The 22,065-nt window shown below is 42.8% G+C and overlaps 1 protein-coding gene across 1 annotated transcript in view; it reads right to left on the bottom strand.

The window, feature by feature from the left end:
- LOC114266094 ((-)-alpha-terpineol synthase-like) overlaps nt 1–19,201 on the bottom strand; it is a 56,567-nt gene extending 37,366 nt beyond the window's left edge. Inside the window, exons 1-5 of the mRNA XM_082890789.1 lie at nt 18,960–19,201; nt 16,419–16,578; nt 14,565–14,609; nt 4,884–4,949; nt 1,609–1,984 (exon numbers count right to left, since the gene is read on the bottom strand). Coding sequence (XP_082746915.1) covers nt 1,609–1,984; nt 4,884–4,949; nt 14,565–14,609; nt 16,419–16,578; nt 18,960–19,100 — 788 coding nt within the window. The 5' untranslated portion in view covers nt 19,101–19,201. The remainder of the gene's footprint in view (nt 1–1,608; nt 1,985–4,883; nt 4,950–14,564; nt 14,610–16,418; nt 16,579–18,959) is intronic.
- Between the last annotated feature and the right edge of the window lie 2,864 nt (nt 19,202–22,065).

Genomic DNA, 22,065 nt, shown 5'->3' with positions numbered 1-22,065 from the left:
TAGGGCGGTGTTGGCGCTGGGCTCCAATGAAATGGCTAAGGAAGGAGTCGCTGAGATGTTGGAAAGTGGAGACAAAGTCAGCTGGTAACTGGTTGAACCACAGTCGAGCTGACCCCTTCAGTGTCACAGGGAAAGCCCGACATATGATCTCGTCAGGGAAGGCATGGAGGATCATGAGGGTACGGTAGGTCTCCAGATGGTCGACTAGGTCCGTCGTACCGTCAAAAGAGTCAATGGTGGGCATCTTGAACTTGGCGGGCAGAGGTTTGTCCCAGATGGAGGCAACAAATGGTGAGCTTGCCGTGGTAGAGGGTTTATGCTGAATGTTCTGCATGACCCCTTGGAGCTGGAGCTTCATTGCTCGAAGTTCAGCATCCCAGAGGGGAATGTGGTCACCATGGTCAGTCAATGGGGGTTGGACGCTGCTGGCTTCCCCTTCAGGGGCTGGTGCTACGACCGAAGGGTGTAGGGGTGGAGGTGGTAGATTTATATGCCGGGGGGGGGGGGGGGGGAGGTTGCAAACCTTCCAAGTTGGGTGGATAGGGTTGTAGAACAGTATGGCTCGGGGCTCTTTCTTGGTTGGGTGGGATATCTAGAGGTGGTGGAGGAGGCATCGGAAGGTTTCTTTGGAGTAAAGCATTTATCAGGGCCTAGTTTTGTTCGGCCATGCGATTAATGTTGTTGGTAAGCTCAATGATATACTGTGGTGGGTTGTTTGGATTGGGAGGGTCGGTTTGATGGTCGGCAGCATTATGCTGAGAAGCCATGGATCTAGTCGTGACCATACACTTGGATGGGTAGGAGGAAAAGGTTGTTAGGACAGGGTCTCCGGCGACAATGAGCACAACTGGCGTCCGGATAAGAACTTTCCCACAGACGGCGCCAACTGATGATACAGTTTGTCCCAGTGAATGTATCAAACTGGTCCAAGCTCCTCAAGCCCAGGTCCAAATAATCAAGCCCACCGGATAACCTGCAAACAAGTTCAACGGGGAACGGGGTAGTCCCCCAGTGAACCCTCTGACGAGCAAGTTAGGAAGAGAAGTAGAGTGTAGAGGGAGAGATTAGAGATAGAAAAGCTTAATCTTCTTCTTGTCTTCAATGTTTGCTTATATCCTTTGGTAATCATTTCGCTGTCCCTTCCGACCTGCCCTCCTCGCCGAAAGTCTATGCTGTAACTTACCTTGTTCAGGGTAAGGGGGTCCTGTTCCGACGGAGAGGTGTTGTCGTAATAAATGCTGTGATGGGTTGCATTAATGGTGATGTGCAGTGGCAATAACTTTGCAGATCTTTGTCTGCTGATGTGGCTCGTCCTTCATCTGTCGTATGTCTGAATGTCATTGGTTCTTTATGCCATGTTGGACTCCAGCTGTCCTGGACCTCACCAACTGGGTTATGCATTGGGCTCCAAGTGATGGGCTTAGATTGTTCATAGTGATTCGTGGCCTTTATGGGTTTATACACGTCAATTATGATTCCTTAGGAAAAAATTTCACTAGATGAATTTTATTGATTTGTTTTACCTCCTACGTGGACTACCATTTTCAAACTATGGTGCCTCTATAACAACTCTTTTATTTGAAATGTGAACCATATAAGTTATCTTACCTTGAAACGTGTTTTAGATCTTCTTGACGAATTGCTTGTGCCATGTTGAAATTCAATTTGGCAAACTCAAGCAATGTAGGGTTCATGTCCAATCTCCTCTCATATGCATCAATGAACCACCTAGCTTCCATTCTTGGCATGGTCCAATGTAGTGGAAGCTCCAAAGCATGACTCACTAGCATGGCTAGATTTGGATCTGTGCTCGTCTTGAGGTTTTCTTTGAGATGTTTGGTTGCAAAATCTCTAGCTACTTCCAATATGCTTTCACCCTCCATTAAAAGGTATGATGATTCATATGAGGATAGCAGCCCCTTAATGTCCTCACTCAAGGACTCCTTGAATTGCCCAAACTTGTCCTTAAAATTATTGAAAACTACTGCAAGCAACAAAGTATACCTTTAATTGCTAATTACAAGGGATATGCTCTCATCAATACTTGTATTTCTTTATATTCATTCATGCTTTTCTTATGGGCTCAAATTTGGACTTATATCGATGATTTAAATCGTTTACTTTATAAGTTTCGTAATAAAGGTCATCTATACAAAAAATTAATTCTATCGGACATTTATAAATACAAGAACAATTCACATTTTGTTTTATAAAATGAATAGCAAATATGATTGTAAATTTAAATCATTCATTTTATAAATAAAATATAATTTATTTCTATATTTATAATTGTCTGATAAATTTAATTTTTTGTATGAATAACTTTTATTGTAAAATTTATGAAACAGACGATTTAAATTATCAAAATAAATTCAAATTAAGACCCATAAAAAATATAAATAAATATAGAGAGATGAATTACAATGACTAAGACAAAAAGATATTTATATTCTATAAATAGTGGTAGAGCCACTCTAAGTGCAAGAGAGGTACGGCCTCTCTACTTTATTGTAATGATATTAATGAAGGAAAATGTTTGAGGGCCCGAAATGCCTGGCTCGAATGCCCCGAATGCCCAAAACGACGTCGTTTTGGGCATTCCGTGTTTTTTTTTTCTTTTTTTCTTTTTTTCCGCCATTTTCGACCTCTGCAATGCAGAGGAAGAGGGAGAGAAAGAGAGGGAGAGGGAGAGAAAGAGAGAGAGAGGTCGCGTCGCCTACGCCTCCCGCCGCCGATCGCGTCGCCTCCGCCGATCGCGTCGCCTCCGCCGATCGCGTCGGCCACTGCCGATCGCGTCTGCCTCGCCTCAGCCCCTCCTCCTCCATTTTTTAGGCCCCCTCCAGTCCTTCCTCCCCCTCCCCTCCCCTCCCCTCCCCCTCCTTCCCTTCTTCTTCTTCCTCATTCTTCTCAAATTCGAGCCAAATTTGGCTCGAAACCCTTTCGGGCTCTGTAGTAGAGCTCATTAATGAAATGGGATATCCCGTCTCTTTCCTTGAGATTTCTGAACCTCCCTGGGCTATAATGGATTTTCATTTTTTTTAAAAGGAGATTTGCGTTTTTGAGATATTTCTTCTATGTTATAGAGTCTCATATATCTAGGGTTATTCTTTCTCTTGTTTCAAGATTTGCTTCTACATAGTGGATTGGGTGTTTTTTGGCATTCTCCATTTTTTGTGTGCGAGTTTTTCATAGTGAGAACTACAAATCTACATCGGCTATCCAACTTTGCTATGAAATTTTTCCTTCCCTTTCTAGATTTTTATTTGTGTATGCAAGATCTTGTGGTGGTTCTTATTGATGGGTAAATTTCTGTGTGTTTTTTGGAAATCTTTGATTTGCCATTAAGAGCCTTGAGTGTATGGGCTCCCATGAGACGTTTATATATGTTGGAGATGATATTTTTGTTCCAGCACAGTTGGAATTTTGGCTGACCGATCTTTATGTGTGTCTACCGTTGCTACTGCTGAATTGCTAAGGAGCTACAACAGTGTTGCTGCTAGTTTGTTCAAATCCATGCTGGTTTCGTAATGGGTGGTTCTGTTTAAAACCATGTACTGGTTTGAAAGCCTTAGCTGGTTTTATTATCTTAATAGTATTTTATTTAGAATTTTTTTATTCAACGGTTGTTTGAGATGACTTAAATAAGTGTATTTTTTGTCTTTTTATAAAAAGATGTGCAGAAAAATAGAGAGGTGATGTGATGAAAAAAGATAAAAAGATGAATTATTTTGTGTATGCCAAACTTGGCCTCAATATATTGTACTGTTTTAGTCTAACTCTGGACTTATCTAAATTTATATCATTTGAAAACATATTATTTTAGTAACTTTTTAATTTCTTATAAAAATATTTACAGAAAAATAAAAAGAGTGATATGATAATTTATAATGACTTTTTAACTTTTTGACTAAAATTAAAAGTTGCCAAACGAGACAAGTTGTGAGTTAGTAGCTATGAGTGTTTCCTTTTTTGAAGAGTGTTTTGCCTTTTATACATGTAATGAACTTTATTGTAATATTTAATTTTTTAGTATAAAATATATGACTTACCTACCAAAAAAAAGAAAAAGGGATAGTTTTAAAATTTTAATAATCGATATTCTTAGGCTATGTTTGGTATAGGTTACTTTGGCTATTTTAGTCAGAAAAAAATAAAATAGACAAAAAAGTTAATAAGACAAAATGTCACATCTAAACTATAATTATTTCATTTTTTTTTATAAAAGTCAAAAAGTCTATACCAAACGAGGTTTTTGTAGCCTCAGGCTAAACTAGTCAAAAAGTCAACCCATATTTCAAACGAAGACTTACTAGGTTATCTTGGGAATATGGTTAAAAGCTATTCTTTTGATTTTTTTATTTTTATTTTGATTTTTTTATTTTTTAAGTACATGTAAAAAATGTGAGAGATGATATGATTCAAAATGAATTAAAAGTTAAGAAGTGACTTTTTAACCAATCATTGCATTCCAAATTGATTGAATAAAGCTATATATATATATATATATATCAATTGATATACTAATTGGTGTACTAATAGATAAGTAGAATAATTTTAGAGATTTTGAGTCTTTAATTTGTATAATTGATGAGTCTATAATTTTAAAGTGATAATATCATGAGTAATGCGAGGGACACCAAATTTTCTACCAAACAAATGACCAAATGTCTCACGTGGGTGTGGGGTTCGCAATTTTGTGGGCCCACACCCATGTGAGACATTTGGTCATTTATTTGATAAAAAATTTGAGATCTCTAGTATTTTTCTAATATCATAGTATATATTAATATATTAATTAATATACCAATTAATAGAGATGGCAATACTGCATAAAAGACAAACTTACCCCACATAGCATTATTTATTAGGAAATGACTAGTCACCTTTAGGGACATCATACCGATGTTGCCTCAAACGTCTAAATTCGAGAGCTATAGCATACAAATCTCCTTCGTTGCGCGAATTCATTTTATGATCTGTGCGGGGAGCAAATATTCCGGCGAGCCCGTACTCCTTTCTTCCAAGCTCCATTTATGTCCGATCACCTGCGAGCCAATAAGGGTGAGCTACCCGGCGGTGTGTGGCCGGAAAAACCCTCCGACGATCAAGTTAGCACACACCTTAAGATAGAGAGAGAGAGAGAGAGAGAGGGAGGAGTGTTTGAATGTAAGAATTTCCTTACAATGTGTTCATCTGTCGCGTATGGGGGGCGCAGACATGCTTTTATACCCTCTGTGCCCCATATCTACTCCCAGTCATCTCCTGACACGTGGCTCCGCTTATCCCATCTGTCAGCATAGACCTTGCTGAACATCACCTAATCTCAACTGCCCGCCATCACAGCTGGAGCTCGGCAGCCGAGCTGCTCTATGCGTTGCTGCGCCGTGCCGTGCTTCATACCCAAGCACTTCACTGGCAAAGAGTAAGGAGGACCGGGCTAGGCGGCATCTCGGCAAAGCCTAGCCCGAAGCACCCCCTGTGGTCGGCTTTCCTGCCGGTCAAACGGTAACCTCGGCTGACCGCGCCTTTCCGGGCGCCGGTCACTCGGCTTGTCTGGCTTCGGCTATCCTCGGACAGAGCATCCCGGTCCGACCGAGCACTGCCTTGCCGAGCCGCTTCTTTACGGTCTGGGGCGGGACGTACTCGACCCAAGTTCTGGAAGCCCATCTATGGGCGAATAGTCGATCATCTCGGCCCCATGCGCTGCTGGGCTCTCAACCTGCTCGGTCGCTACCTCAGCCCAACTCCAGATCATAAATTGCCCTCTCAATTGCCCCTTAATTCCGTCCGCGAAAGCGTGACTGGGATTACTCACTTCGACCGAGATAACATTTCTCCGGTCTTCAAGATGCCAAACCTCGACCGGGCTAGTTAACATAACTGTCTGCAAACTTGCCCGGTTATATTCCTCGGCTGACATCCTCTTTGTCGAAAGTAGCTCGGTTGGCTCTTCGTCTTTTCAACCCGTCGCTTCAGTCCTGACGTAGCCATAAATGGGGACACGTGGCGGGCTGCCATTGGTCATCGGGCAGCCAACCCGCCGTTTTTGCCAGAATTTGAATTTGGGCTGACTCCCTCCTGCCTATACATACAAGACCTCCATTATACCATTTCTGCCTATTGCTTCTTCTATTCCTGACGATTCAGAGCTCAAGCTATCTCCTCTCGGATTCGACTGCCATTCTTCGTGCCAGGAAGAACACCTCCAACCCTTCACAGGTAAGATACTCAATCCCTCTCGAGTTGCTATTTTCTTTCAAATTACACACATTAGGGCACAAAAACGTAGCTCTTAGGGCATAGGCCATAGAATCCGTCCCAAACCTTCCATTGTTCTTGGTGTTCTTCTTCTTCCTGAAGAACAGTGAAGTACTGGAGCGAACCGGGCTCCTTGTCTTCTTTTGATCCAAAAAACCAATCTGACCGAGCAAATAACATGTTTGTCTCAACCCCAGCAAAAACCGAGATACTCAAAAGGACTTGGTCGCTCAACCGGGCTAACATCTGGTCTGCTTGGGCGACCGGGCTCCTTAGATAGAATAGACAACCGAGGTGGTTTGGCACTCTTAAGGACCGAGCTAAAATCCAGCTCCTTTTGCGCGACCGCGCTCACACTTAACACTTGCCATCCTTTTCCTGCAGAGTCCAAGGGGACCGCTGTCATTCCTGAGGCTCTCAGGACCGAGCAGCATCCAATAACCAGTGCCAAACCCCTCAGCCGGGATACACTAAGCCGGCCACAAATGGGGAAATTCCGCTTCCTAGTGGATACTCCGGCCGCACTAGCTGCTTTCAGAGAGGATTACGGCATCCCGGCCGATGTTCATCTCGAACTGGCTAAAGAGGAGACCACACCTTGGGGCAGACTTGACCAATGCCCCTTCACCGTGCTCTCCATTGTTGAAGGGGGCCTCCGTTTCCCGCTCAACCCTCTTATCACCGAGTTCCTTCGCCGCACCGGGCTGGCTCCCACACAAGTGTCCACCAACACCTATAGAATTATCAACGGTGTTCACGAATTGAACAATCGGCTAGGCACCAACTTAGGTCTAGCCGAGATATTAAGGCAATACACAATGGGCCACACCGGCGACGGCCTAGCATATTACTTAAAGATAAGACCGGGCAAGAAAAAAATTGTAACCGGCACCCCGGATAAAGATCTGCACGACGACGATTTTTTCTGGGTGTCGGGCAATTACGAAATAGCCGAGGTGCCGGGCTGGTTTATAAACAAGGGCTTCGATTCTTTATGTAAGCCACTCAATTTTGCTCGGTTAGCTTAACTCTTTAATTTGTAACTAACCGGTTTTCCTATTCCTTTTGCAGCAATCCAAGCCTTGCAAGCCAACTATCAATTTCCCAACGTCGAAGCAATTCGGACCGTGCTTCGGTATCCTCACCGAGATTGCAACGAATTACTTGGCTACACACCGACCTACAGGTATTCTGCTCCCCGCCGGAGTAGAGTAACTGACTTCCTCCGCGCTCCTTTGCCTCCTCCAGATCCTTCCCTTCCTGACGTTCCCCTCATTCGCCTGACCGAGGAACAAGAAATGGCCAAGCGCAGCAGAATCAAGAACCTGCTCACCGCCACATCCGCCGAGATGCCGAGCGTAGTAACTCGCTCGACAGCCGCCGGTCAATCCAGTGGCGCTGTGGTCGCCCTTGCCTCTCAATCCGCCGGGCAATCCAGCCGAGAACCCTCCGCCCGACGTGCCGGTAAAAGAGCTCGGGCAGACCCGTCCGCCGAGCTAGTCGCCGAGCTTACCACCGAGCATCCAACTGGCGCCCCCGCCCCAGTGCCGGCCTGGCGCCCACATTTGAAGCACCGGGGTCAAGACATCCCGGCAACGGCTTCGATCAAGGCTGACAAAGAGCATCTGCTCGCCTTCGATCTGTCCAAAGCCCTGCTACTACCGAGCGACATGGTCGGCAGCGACCACGTCCCCGACACCTGGTTGGTCAAATCGTCGGTGAAGTCTATGGCCAGGGTAAGTCTATGTTCCTTTGAAAATTTCACAAGTGTTTGCTCGGTTCCCTTTCTGCTCGGTCCCCTTTCTAATCAACTTTGTTTTTTTTTTTTTTTGCAGGCCATTCAAAAACAACATCTCGTCTTGGAGCGCATCCACAGGCTTCGGCAAAAGGCCAACGACACAGCCAGCCAGGTCGAGAGCCTTCAAGCCGAGCCCGGCTGGGCTAAGGCTTCCCTCGAGATGGCCAATGCTGATAATAACAGACTGCTCGGTCAGCTGAATGCGGCCGAGAAAAAACAAAATGAGCTCCAGACCGAGGTGGACACCCTGAAGAAGTCGGAGAAGAAAGCTTGCCGGGCTGCCAACAACGCCGGTTTTAACGAGGCCGAGCAGAGCTACAAAAAGCAAGTCTTTGTAACACAAGACATCTACTTCAAGGCCAGCTGGAAGTCCGCCTGCGAACACCTCGGCCAGGGATCTGACACCGACGTATTTGCCAACCCTCCTCCAGCTTCGCTACCGGTCTACCTCGTGCCTTATGCAAACGACGTTTTCAGCGCCTTGCAAGCTGAGGCCGAGGAAGGACTTGAAGATGGAGACGGTGAGACAGATTCCGAGGCAAAGGAGGCCGAGGTGCAAGAGCAGCCCGGCAATGCTGAGCCCGGTGCCCAAAACGCAAGTCCAACCATCAACCTCGACGCTGGCGAGGACGAGTTCACCAATCTCTCCCCCCTAGTTTAGTTTTCTTTTTTCTCTTTTTTTTTTTTTTTTTTTTTTTTGTATCTTTGCTTTCAACACTTCTGATGTAACCGGGCTCTGTCCCCATCTTTTGTAATGATTTTCTTGTCAATGAAAAATTCAAATTTTGCCAAGTGCTTGTACGGTAGTCATCAATTCCATCTTCAGCAAAATATCTCGGTATAACTCATTGTCTGAACAGAACACCTCGTCAACCGGAATTCATAACTCGGTTGAAGTGCTTAAGCAGAACAAAACAAATTTATAAAATGAAATAACCAGCCCGGTTTGAACAAACCATCAACACTTCCAACCGGATTAGATCATCTCGGTTGGGAATCCAAAGTTGGACAAAACACCAACACTTCCAACCGGATTAGATCATCTCGGTTGGGAATCCAAAGTTGGACAAAATACCAACTCTTCCAACCGGAGTACATCATCTCGGTTGGGAATCCGAAGTTGGACAAAACACCAACTCTTCCAACCGGAGTACATCATCTCGGTTGGGAATCCGAAGTTGGATAAAACACCAACTCTTCCAACCGGAGTACATCATCTCGGTTGGGAATCCGAAGTTGGATAAAACACCAACTCTTCCAACCGGAGTACATCATCTCGATTGGGAATCCAAAGTTGGACAAAACACCAACACTTCCAACCGGATTAGATCATCTCGGTCTTTTACATTAAAACAACAGTCCAAGTGCTAAGGCAAAATTACTTCTATATATTTGACAAAAAGTATTACATTCTGCAGTGCAAGCCAAAAAAAAAATTTCTTTGCACAAGAAAAGGAAAAAAAAGCTTAAAAATAATACAGTTTCAAGTTGGCCGCATTCCATGGCCGGGGTATTGCTCTTCCCTCTAGATCCTCCAAGTGGTAAGCCCCCTTGCCCGCCAGACCGGTGATCTTGTAGGGTCCTTCCCAATTTGCCCCTAGTTTTCCTTCTCTTAGCACCAGGGTGTTGCCCATAATCTTCCTCAAAACCCAATCACCAACTTTGAACGGTCTGGGGTGCACCGTCTTGTTATACTTCTTTGAGAGCTCTTGTTGGTAGGCGGCCACATGGATGAGGGCCTTCTCCCGACGCTCTTCCACTAGGTCCAGCTCCAAGGCAATAGCCTCGGCGTTCAGCTCAGGCTGAAAACTCTCGCTTCTAAGGGTGGGCATTCCAACTTCCAAAGGTATGACCGCCTCCATGCCGTAAGCCAAAGCAAATGGAGTTTCCCCGGTGATGCTGGGCAATTCCTCAGCCCATTTTCCCTTTGCCTTCTCCAGCCGTTTCTTCAACCCATCCAGTATAGTCTTGTTCGATGCTTCGGCTTGACCATTGGACTGCGGGTAAGCCGGGGTGGAGTTGTAGAATTCTATCTTCAAACTTCACAAAATCCTATAAATAGGCGACCGTCAAACTGGGTGCCGTTGTCAGAGATCAAAATCTTGGGGACGCCAAACCGCGTGACCACGTTCTGCCAGACAAACCGCTGCACGTCTTTCTCTTTGATGGTTGCCAAGGGCTCAGCTTTAACCCATTTCGTGAAGTAATCTGTGGCCGCAATAAAGAATTTCCGGTTGCCCGGTGCTGTTGGCAGTGGCCCCACTATATCTAGCCCCCACATGGCGAAGGGCCAAGGACTGGTGAGGGGAAGAAGTTCCCTAGCAGGCTGATGGATCTGATGGGCGAATTTCTGGCATTTTTCGCACTTGCGGACGTACTTTTGTGCGTCGGCCTGCATGCACGGCCACCAGTATCCCTGCGAAATAGCTCGGTAGGCCAAAGACCTCCCCCCTATGTGGCTGCCACAAATGCCTTCGTGAATTTCGTACAAGAAGGCCTCCACACTATTCGGGTGCACACACTTTAGGTAAGGACTAGTGAAGGACTTCTTATACAACGCGCCAGATGGAGAGAGCCAAAACCGCTCTGACTTCACCCGGATTTTGTGTGCTTCTTTCTTGTCCGTTGGAAGAGTTCGGTCTGTGAGGAACAAGATCAAGGGGTCCATCCAGGAAGGACCTAGCGCGGCGCAGAGTACATCCGTCTGTCCGGCGTTTTCAATGCTCGGCCGCGGAAGAAAGTCAATCAACAGGGGGTTTGGAGACGTACTATCTACCATGGAAGCGAGGCCGGCCAGTTCATCAGCTCGGCTGTTTTCTTCCCGGCTAATCTGTTGGACTCTGATTGCCTCAAACTGCTTGATATGCTCCCTGACCAGAGCTTGGTACTTCGCCATCCTATCGTCCTTTGCTTCATAAATCCCAGACACTTGGTTAACCACAAGCTGGGAATCACTGTACACCAAGAGCTCGGTAGCCTTCATTTGAATTGCGCTCTTGAGCCCGGCGAGAAGTGCCTCGTACTCAGCCTCGTTGTTAGATGCTGGGAAGCCGAGCGTGATAGAATGTTCAATGGTCAGGCCATCCGGCGAGATAAGAACGATACCTAGGCCGGCACCATGGCGGTTGGACGCTCCATCAACGAAAAGCTTCCACATTTCCCTCACAAAAAGCTTCCAGCAATCAGATGGGTCCTGAGAGTTGCGAAGGGCAGTGGGATCACCACTGCTCGGCCGTGCGGTTTCGAGTTCCGTGTTGACCGGTTCCAATTCAGTGCCCCTTGGTGATTCGGCACCGGACTCAGCAAGTCGATCTGTAATGCTCAATTCCGTAGGCGAATCATCAGGTTCGGAGCGGTGTGGTACAATTGCTTCCCCCCTTGGTGATGCGGGACCGGACAGAGTGGATGGGTTGGTGATACACAACTCCGTCATCGCATCACCGGGTGGTATAACCGTGCAAACTGAGGGTGCTTCACAGGTGCGCGCAAACTCCGCGTCGCTACTTCCACCAACTGGTTGTATCTTGGTTGGCCTTGCGTGCATCTCATCATTTGCCTCGGTAATATCGACCGGGCATACCGGATGAATGCCAGGTGAGAACTCGGCGACAAAATCTGCCAAGGTCTGGGCTTTTATAGCAGTGCGCGGCTGGAACTTGACATCAAACTGTCCCAACTCGACCGCCCACTGAAGAATTCGGCCTGAAAAGTCCGCCCGTTCAAACAAGGCCTTGAGGGGAAACTCAGTCAGTACGACAATGGTATGGGCGTGGAAATAGTGCGCCAATTTTCTTGAAGCCATCATCAAGGCTAAAGTAAGCTTCTCCAACGGTAAGTATCTCGACTCTGCCGGTAACAAAGTTTTGCTGATATAAAAAATTGGGAGGTGCTTGATTCCTTCAGCCCGGACCAGCACCGCACTGACTGCGTGCTGGGAGACGGCAAGGTAAAGGTAGAGTTCCTCACCCGGCTCTGGTGTAACCAACAGTGGCGGAGAAGACAGATATTCCTTGAGCTCGGCCAAAGCTCGGTCACATTCGTCGTCCCATGAGAACTTTGATTTCAATGTTTGAAAGAAAGGGCGGCAGCGATCTGAAGACTGACTTATAAATCGATTAAGCGCGGCGGCCATCCCGGCCAGACGCTGCACGTCCTTAGACGAGCTGGGCTGCTTCAACTCTTGCACGGCCCTGATCTGAGTAGGGTCTGCTTCGATACCTCGGTTCGTGACTAAGAATCCCAAAAATTTTCCGGATCCCACGCCAAAGGCACACTTTGAGGCGTTCAAGCGCAGCTTGTGCTTCTTTAGAATGGCAAACATCTCGGCTAAGTCGGACAAATGGTTTGCCTCATGTCGGCTCTTGACCACCATATCATTGATGTAAGCTTCCATTGTCCGGCCAAGCAAAGGAGCAAACATTTTGGTCACCATTCTCTGAAAGGTTGCCCCGGCGTTCTTCAAACCAAAAGGCATGACTCGATAGCAGAAGAGTCCCCTTGGAGTCGTGAAAGATGTGATCTCTCGGTCAGGTCCATGCATGGCAATCTGGTGATAGCCGCGGTACGCATCCAAGAAACTGAGCCGATTGTGTCCAGCCGTCAAATCCACTAGCTGGTCAATGCGCGGCAAAGGAAAGCTGTCTTTGGGACAAGCTCGGTTGACTGTCTTATAGTCGACACAGACTCGCCACTTTCCGTTCTTCTTAGGCACCACTACTGTGTTGGAAATTCACCGAGGATAGTGCACTTCCTGAATTGCTCGTGCCTCAAGCAGGTTCTTTACCTCCTCTACAACTACCTCGGCGTGATGCAGCGCCGATCTCCTTGTTCGCTGGATGACCGACTTTGCTCCAGGGAAGACATTGAGGTGATGGCAGATAAAACTTGGGTCGAGGCCAGGCATATCGTAAGGCGACCATGCAAAGACTTCGATATTCGCCATTAGAAACTCAATCATCTCGATCCTCTCTATGGCCGTGAGACTTGAACCGAGCAAGAAGAACTTGTCCGGCTGCTCTGTATCAATCCGCACCTCAACCAATTCTTCAACAGCCTTATCTTTGGCCTTGGTGCCCACATCATCCAAGACACCCTGGTCCTCCGGTCCCTCAATCATTTGAACGAATCCTTTGGCAGCCCGGCTTCCGTTGACCGCCACGAAGCACTGCTTGGACATGACCTGATCGCCCCAAATCTCCTTGATTGCCCCCATAGCCGAGGGAAATCTCATCACCTGGTGATAAGTCGATGCTACAGCTTGCATGGCGTGTAACCATCCCCTTCCAAGGATAAGGTTGTACGTCGAAGGCACCTGTAGCACCCAAAACTCAACTTGTTTGACAACGGATCTCGCTTTGACCGGCAGGATAATCTTTCCCAAAGGCCACTCTGGTTGCGAGTTGAATCCAACCAGTGGCGAAGTTGTCGGAGCTAAGTCGGTCTCCCGGAGTTTAAGCTGCTTGAATGCATCATAGTACATGATCTCGACCGAGCTTCCCTGATCGATCAAGATCCACTTAACATCAAAGTCCTTGACGCGTAGTGTTACTACTAGGGCATCGTTGTGCGGCGTCTGGATACGCTCTAGATCCCTTGAGGTAAAACTAATCACGTCTTTTTCTTCAGTCTTCCCCCTTTTGATGGCAGGCTGTACCGACAAAACTTCCCTCATATGCTCTGCCTTTTTTATCATGCCCCGGAGTTCGCAAACTCGCTCCGGTTCCACGATACCGTGGATGACATTAACAACTCCTTGTGGTGGTGCGTCTCGGTCATCCTGTCCCCTGGGATCGACCGGAGCCTGATTCGGCTTCACGCCGCCATCAATGTAAAGGTCTAGATGCCCGGCCGCAACCAGCTCTTCCAAGTGTTGCCGCAAAGGCAAACAATCCTCAGTCCGGTGGCCTCTCTCACGGTGGAACGTGCAACGGTACCGCGGATTATAGCCCTTTTGTCCATCGCCCAACTTAGCAGGAAACCGGACATACTCCTCGTCTCGGATTTCACTAAGTATGCGATAGATTGGAATCTTGAAGACCGTGGTTATGCCTGTCCTTGCCTTCATCCTTCTGTTTGCGTCCGCTACATCGTCTCGGGGGTAGTCATCCCGGTCATTCCGACGTCCTCTTCCCCGGTTTTTACGGTTCATGCCACGGTCCGATTCCTCTGCTCGGTCACTTGAGCGGCTGGACTCTCTCCCAACTGCGTGCACTTTGCCCGCCGTCTTCTTGACTGTTGCTACCGGAGTGGCCTTCACGGTAGAAGCTAACGCGTCATCCTCTACTCGAATGTGCTCATTGATGCGCTGCATGAGCTGGCCCATGGAGGTCGGCTGGTGCATGGTAAGCGAGTCCCGCAGTCTATGTCTGACCGGGAGACCACGCTTGTATTGTGTGATTGCAAGGTTGACCGGGCAGTCCAAGATCTCGTTAAAGGTTTCCCAGTACCTTGAGTTGTATACCTTCAGTGTGTCGCTCGGTTCCATCTTGACACTTAGCAGATGATCAACTTCCTTTGGCGTCTTTGTGTTCGTTTTGAAGCGTGTAACGAACGCCTCGGCCAGCTGGTGCCACCTTTGTATGCTCCATTCCGGCAACCTCTCGAACCATTTCAAGCCCAGCTCGCCCAAACTTGACGGGAAGATTAAGCACATAAGTCCGTCATTGCGCCTATGTTCGGCCATAACCTGTCGGAAGTGGCTTACATGCATATATGGATCAGTTTTTCCGTCGTAAAGTGTGAACTTAGGCTGGTGGAAGCCTGCCGGAAGCGGTGTTGTTTCTATATCCAGGGAAAAAGGGGTGGCGTTCAGCCTGGCCAAGTCCGTATCCTCAAAAAGCGGCACTGCTTGGCGGGGTGGAGGCATTCCGACCTCCTCACTGGCGTGAACCCCATAGGATAACCGCTGGAGCGCCGGTATCCTCTGTGCTTCGCGCCGGCGGGCCCGCTCCTTTCAAACTGCTCGCAAATCCTCTGACTGAGCAGAGTAAGAATACCTCGACGTCGTATCCGGACGTGAGGGTTTGTAGGTGCTGTTTTGCGCGCTAGACTTCTCTGCACCCGCGTCGGAATCACCAACCTGGTAACTTCTGGTAATGGATATGGACTGAGTACGTCGCTGACTCTGACCGCCTGAACGGCGGGATGTGGTGCGCTCACTGTGGTCTCCCACTCCAACTACACCCTTCTCTTTGACATGCCTCTTGAGATCCTCCATCTCCGCCGCCATTCGCCGGATGACAACATCTTGATCTCTTAACTTACTTTCCAGTCGCCTGGCGTGTGAGTCTCTCCTCCGCCGGTGACCGTCTGGACTCCGCGAATGACCATGACTTCTTCCGCGCTTATCCCGCGCGTCTACTGACTGTCCTCCAGTGGGCGTCCCTAAGTCCGCCATTGGATGGATGGCGGGAGGACCTTCTCTCCTTCGGGTGAACTCCGGGGTAGCTCCGTCTATGGCAGACAACGGAAACTCGTCGTTGTTCGCCATGGACGGCGATCAGATGAACCTAGAAGACAAGGTTTTGTCTGTCAAGATTCCCACAGACGGCGCCAATTGTGCGGGGAGCAAATATTCCGGCAAGCCCGTACTCCTTTCTTCCAAGCTCCGTTTATGTCCGATCACCTGCGAGCCAATAAGGGTGAGCTACCCGGCGGTGTGTGGCCGGAAAAACCCTCCGACGATCAAGTTAGCACACACCTTAAGATAGAGAGAGAGAGAGGGAGGAGTGTTTGAATGTAAGAATTTCCTTACAATGTGTTCATCTGTCGCGTATGGGGGGCGCAGACATGCTTTTATACCCTCTGTGCCCCATATCTACTCCCAGTCATCTCCTGACACGTGGCTCCGCTTATCCCATCTGTCAGCATAGACTTTGCTGAACATCACCTAATCTCAACTGCCCGCCATCACAGCTAGAGCTCGGCAGCCGAGCTGCTCTATGCGTTGCTGCGCCGTGCCGTGCTTCATACCCAAGCACTTCACTAGAAAAGCGCAAGGAGGACCGGGCTAGGCGGCATCTCGGCAAAGCCTAGCCCGAAGCACCCCCTGTGGTCGGCTTTCTTGCCGGTCAAACGGTAACCTCGGCTGACCGCGCCTTTCCGGGCGCCGATCACTCGGCTTGTCTGGCTTCGGCTATCCTTGGACCGAGCATCCCGGTCCAACCGAGCACTGCCTTGCCGAGCCGCTTCTTTACGGTCTGGGGCGGGACGTACTCGGCCCAAGTTCTGGCAGCCCATCTATGGGCGAATAGTCGATCATCTCGGCCCCATGCGCTGCTGGGCTCTCAACCTGCTCGGTCGCTACCTCGGCCCAACTCCAGATCATAAATCGCCCTCTCATGATCAATATCAGTGTGTATGCTCTCTAAAATTCTCCTTATTTCAGCCTCAAAGTGATAAGATACTCCAAGTCTTTGCAATGAATCTACCAACTCAAGCTTCTCCAATGGCTCCTCCAGCTTCTCTATCATCATTTTCACATCTTTCTTCAACTTAGCTGCCCATTTTTCATATGACTCTCCCTGCACATATATATATATATATATATGTACAATATGTAATATACTATTTTAAATCATCAACATTACGGCCATGTTTGTTTGGGTGGACTAGATTAGCATTCCCATGACTAATAGTCCTAAGATTACGAATTCGTTGGATTATGTATCCTATCTTAACTAATAGTCAAGTTTAAAATAATTAATCTGTACTTCAATTGTTTAACCAAATATCGGATTAATAATTTTATTGGACTATTAGTCTAATCCCAAGCTCATGTCCACCCAAACAAACATGGTGTAACGATGGTATATGTGTGAGAGAGGAATGAGGAAGAAATAAATATGTACACTAATCTTTCATTGTTAAATTAAATTAGATGAGATTATAAGTATGGTAAGATTAACAGATGTAATTATTGTAGATGTAAAATAATTTATATTTATTTGTATACCATGCATGATGAAATTAATTGGTTGTGATTAAATTTATAAAATTACGTAACAACTTTCATTATATAAAAGATGACATTTATTTTTAGAGTAAATTATGCTCGTGGTCTCTCTATGTTGTCCCCTATGCCATCTTGGTCCTTACACTTTTAATTGATTCAATTTTGACCTTAATTTTAAATTTTGTTTTAATTTTTTTTAAGAAAAATTATCACTAAATCAATTAAATGAATTGAGTAAATTTATAATTTTGCCCTTAAAAATATGTTACGTGATACTTATTTGCTTATTTTTCATAAAAAAAATGCTAAGAATAATAAATTGAATCAAATTAAGGCAAAATCATAATTTCTAGACAAAATCAAGTCGATTGAAAGTATATAGACTAAAATGACACAATGAGTAAAATATAGGAACTACCATCATAATTTGCCTTTAAATTAAGAATAATATTATATGTACCAATTGGTATATCAATTAATATACTAATAGATAATGTGGCATAATTTTAGAAGTTTTAGATATATATAATTTGTATAATAGATGGAGTCAATAATAATGTCATAATATACGTTGACACACTAATTGGTATACAAATTAGTGCATGTAATACTACCGCTAAATTTATAAAGTGGAAACAAAACATTTTTTTCACATTAGCAATCAGAAATCTATCCACTTAACACAATACATATGGAAAAATTATTAGATTTGAAGGACAACGTGAAAACTATTAGCCATATTCTCTCACCAATCATCATTTATTATGTCTTTTTATATCACTCAATCACTCAATATAAATAATTAATATTCTTCTCTACTAGTTATAATACCATAGAGCACTACGTGACTGTACTTCCAGACTACCGAATAATCACCTATAGATATGATCCAATAATTTTATTTTATTTTATTTTATTTCAAAAAATTATCCCATCTGACAGTTGTTCTTAAAAAGTTGTCAAGAAAAAATAAAAGATAAAAAAAAAACTTTCAACGACAAAATTTTAAAAATATTACTAATATTGTACTTTTAAGAACAAAATAATTTGGTGTCAAAAAATTTACTTTTTGAGGCAAAAAATCTGGTCCCAAAAAGATAATAATTCATTATAAATATCCAATTCCAACTCTAAAATATAATAATAATACTTTTGACAATTAAAATATTTCTTACTTAAAAGTAATTTTGCTCTTAAATTTTTGTTTCTAAAACCTGAATTTGTTATAACAACTTGTTGATATCAGTTTTTGTTCCCCAAAAATTGTATAATAGTTTTAAAAAAATTATAAAATTTACAAACATAAAAAATAAAATTAATTTCATCTATTTTAAACAAATTTTCCTTCCTTCCTCCCTTCTTCGCCCTTCCTGCCACCACTACTCACTATCTATCAATCGCTATCATTGTAGGTAATCCCACTGCTACCACTGGCCACCACCTCTGGCTTGTCCTCCTCCACCTTCCACCACCCACCGAGGCCACAAGCCATCAATTTTGGCTAATTCTTCTCACCTCCAACCCTCCCCCAACCCAGGTACAAAACCAAGATTTTATCATCGGAGAGGCTAGAAAACGAATAATATTTTTTCACCACATATACAAATAGATATGTATGTATAATACAATATATAAATTATATATGTACACATAAAAAGAAGTTCAAATATCATTAAAACAATCTCTAATAGGATGAAAAAAAAATTTTGATAGAAAATAAAAGAAAATGCAAGATGGAAGAATAATTTTATTTATCAAATACGATATATATTTTAAAAAGTGCTATATATGGCAAACATAATTTTTCACATAGACATGGGAACCATGACTCTCATAATTTTCTCCTAATTCCATTCCTGCCCCAACCCTTCACTTATTTTAAAAAATAAATTTTTAAAACACATCTGTGTACCATATATATGTTATCAAAAACAAATAAATTGTACGTACCACGTAAGTGCTAGTAAGTGACTGTAGATAATCATATTTCCAAACAGGAGGCCTGTAGCTTGCTAATCGCCTAACAATAGTTTGATCACCAGGTTGAGTCTTCTTCTTGGTAACACTGCTACTACTAGTATTACTAGTCATGCAATTGCAGTAGAACCAGAGAGTTTTTGAAACTTGGGTTTTACAGATTGATGGAGATTCCAATGAGAGTTGGCTTCTTTTATGCAATGGAAATCGGGAACTAGTCAAACTACAAACTGGGTTTGGAACAACAAGGTTCAAAGCCATGATTGTTTGATCTTTTTTCTTACTACACCTTGTGTTTGTTTTATCTAAACTGTCTAGTGGCTACTTCATTTATAAGGAATTTGAATTTAATTTTTGGAAAATTGAGTTTTTTATTTTTTGTATTTTTAGTGAACTCTTTTATTATTTTAAATTTTTTTTAAAACTTTTTAGATATACTTAAGCCTCCGTTTGGGAAGTGGGTTGGCTTTTTGGCTTTTTGGCTTTTTTGGCTATTTTAGCCTGGGCTTAAAAGCTTGGTTTGGGAAGGGCTTTTTGGCTTTTTGGCTTTTTTGAGTTTTTTTGTGAGAGAAGAATGTAATGATTATGGGTTGGATGTGATGTTTTGTTTGTTATGGCTAAAATAGCCTATTTTGTTTTTTGTGGCTAAAATAGCCAAAAAAGCCTGCAAACCCACTTGCCAAACACAGGCTTAATATAAATGTAATTAAAAAGTATAATATTTACAAAAAATAGAAATAAAAAATTAACTAAATACTAAAAATATAAAAGTATATGTATACAAATTCAATACATTTTGGTATTCTTTTGTATTTATTAATTTATTAATTTTTTTTTATAAATATTTTACTTTTTCAGTATATCTAGGCTAGGTGCATTAAAAATGTAAAAAAAATTTTTTTTTTAAATATTAAGAAAATCACTAAAAATAAAAAAATAAAAACTCAATTTTTTAGAAAATTGAAATCAAATAAGGTGATTTCTACAAAATATTTATAAATTTATAAAAAAAATTGTAACTTTACTAATTAAAATTAATAAATTTTTCCACTAAAAATGCATAAGTATTATAAATATAGCATTTTATAAGGCCTATTTTGGGAAGTGGGCTACAAGTCACTTCCCACCTTTTAACTCACTTTCCTCTCTCACAAAAAAACTTAAAAAAAATAAAAAAATAACTTTTAACCATCTTTCCTAAACACCCCTAAGTCTCTAAATAACAAAACCCTTAGGGCATGTTTGATTGGAGGGATTAAAGCATGAGATTGGGATTATTAATCCGTGGGGCCAATTATCCTATGTTTGTTTTGACACTTTGGTTTAGGATTATTAATCCAATGGATAATTAATCCAACAAATTTGTAGGATTATTAGTAATGGGGTAGGGGTGGGATAGTTAACACCACACTAATTTGATAGGATTATTAATGCTTCACTAATAGTGAAGTGAATCAAACATGACCTTACATTATTAATTTGAAGAATAGTATTTATTTATTTATTTTGTCCTCCTTTTAATACTCATTCTTTAAGAAGTTATTTGGTGACTCAAGACCCCGCTTGACAATATTTTTTATCAATCACCAAAAACCATATTGCTTGTTGTTTGCTAATGATCCAACATAAAAGTATCAATCTATCTCATCCACCAAGGCATTACGTAACTTATTCTGTGGCATCCCATCATTAATAAAGTCAATTGCAAGACCCACAAAAAAATTATTAATGTACTATATGGACCCAAAAAAAATTATTAATGTATTATTAGAGTAGCAAAGATTGAAATAAGAATAGCTAATATGACGAAAATTGCCAAACAAAAGTGACTTTGCAACGCCATGAGGACATGTTATCAAATGATGTTTTTGCCCCTATAATTGAATAGTTGTTGCTTGCATTTCCATAAAAGAGTATTATCACATCACTTCCTACTATGCTTGGGAATACATTATCATTGTAGGGGCATTTTAGTCATTTATTATTCCAATATCATTTCAAATACATTTTTCAATACAAAAATTATATATAAAAAAAAGCCAACACATTTTTTCAAATACAAAAACTAAAATAACTTATTAAAATTTCATATAGCCAAAAAATCAAAAAAATAGCTATTCCCAAACGGAGCCCATATAAAGTAGTGCTAGAGACTCACAATTTGTATCCCTACTTTGACTCATAATAATGTGGCAAGAGAGATAAGCCCTATACAATTGAGTAATAACAAATTAAAAGTTGACATATATCCTATTATATCACTGTGGGTCTCATTATGAGTTTTTTTTTTTTGTTTTTTTTTATATCAATCTTAAACATTTTTCATGTACTATATGTCCGTTAATTTTCCTTATGCTAATCTATCACTTCCCTCTAAACTTTTATATAAAACTAGAAAAAAATACCCGTGGAAAGCACGGACACTATTGTGTTAAATTTATCTTTCACAAATATAACAATTTTTGTAGTAAATTTAAGGATTGGTTTGGAAAGTGGGTTGGCTTTTTAACTTTTTTTGGCTATTTTAGTCTGCGTTAAAAAGTTTGGTTTGGGAAGAAGGGCTTTTGACTTTTTGGTTTTTTTGACTTTTTTTGTGAGAGAAGAGTGTAATGATTTTGAATTGGATGTGATATTTTATTTTTTGTGGCTAAAATAACCTATTTTTTCTTTTGTAGCTAAAATAGCCAAAAAAGCCCCATATTCTTCTTCCCAAATGGTGCCTAAATTTCACAACTACAATACTTTTAATCTTACACTTAAGATAGTATTTACTTTATTACAAGATTGATAACATCATTTTATAAAATATAAATTTTTAATTTTGTCAATGTAATCTCTATTTTTTTTTCCAATATAAACCATCTGTCTATTTTTGTTAAATAAAATGGAAGGAAAAAATAATATTTTAATTATTAAACTCAATGTACGTGTATAAAAAATATGTAAAATACTATTTTTTATTAGGTTTAATGATTAAAATATTTTTCTTTTTGTCAATTTAGTTAATGAAAATAGATGGATGATTTAGATTAAAAATAAATAAAAAGATTAAGATTTAAGCTGACAAAATTAAAAATCT

The sequence above is a fragment of the Camellia sinensis genome, chromosome 10 (assembly GCF_055761805.1).
Source record: "Camellia sinensis isolate YWXY chromosome 10, ASM5576180v1, whole genome shotgun sequence".
NCBI classification, from domain to species: domain Eukaryota; kingdom Viridiplantae; phylum Streptophyta; class Magnoliopsida; order Ericales; family Theaceae; genus Camellia; species Camellia sinensis.
This window is presented reverse-complemented; position numbering and strand designations above follow the sequence as displayed.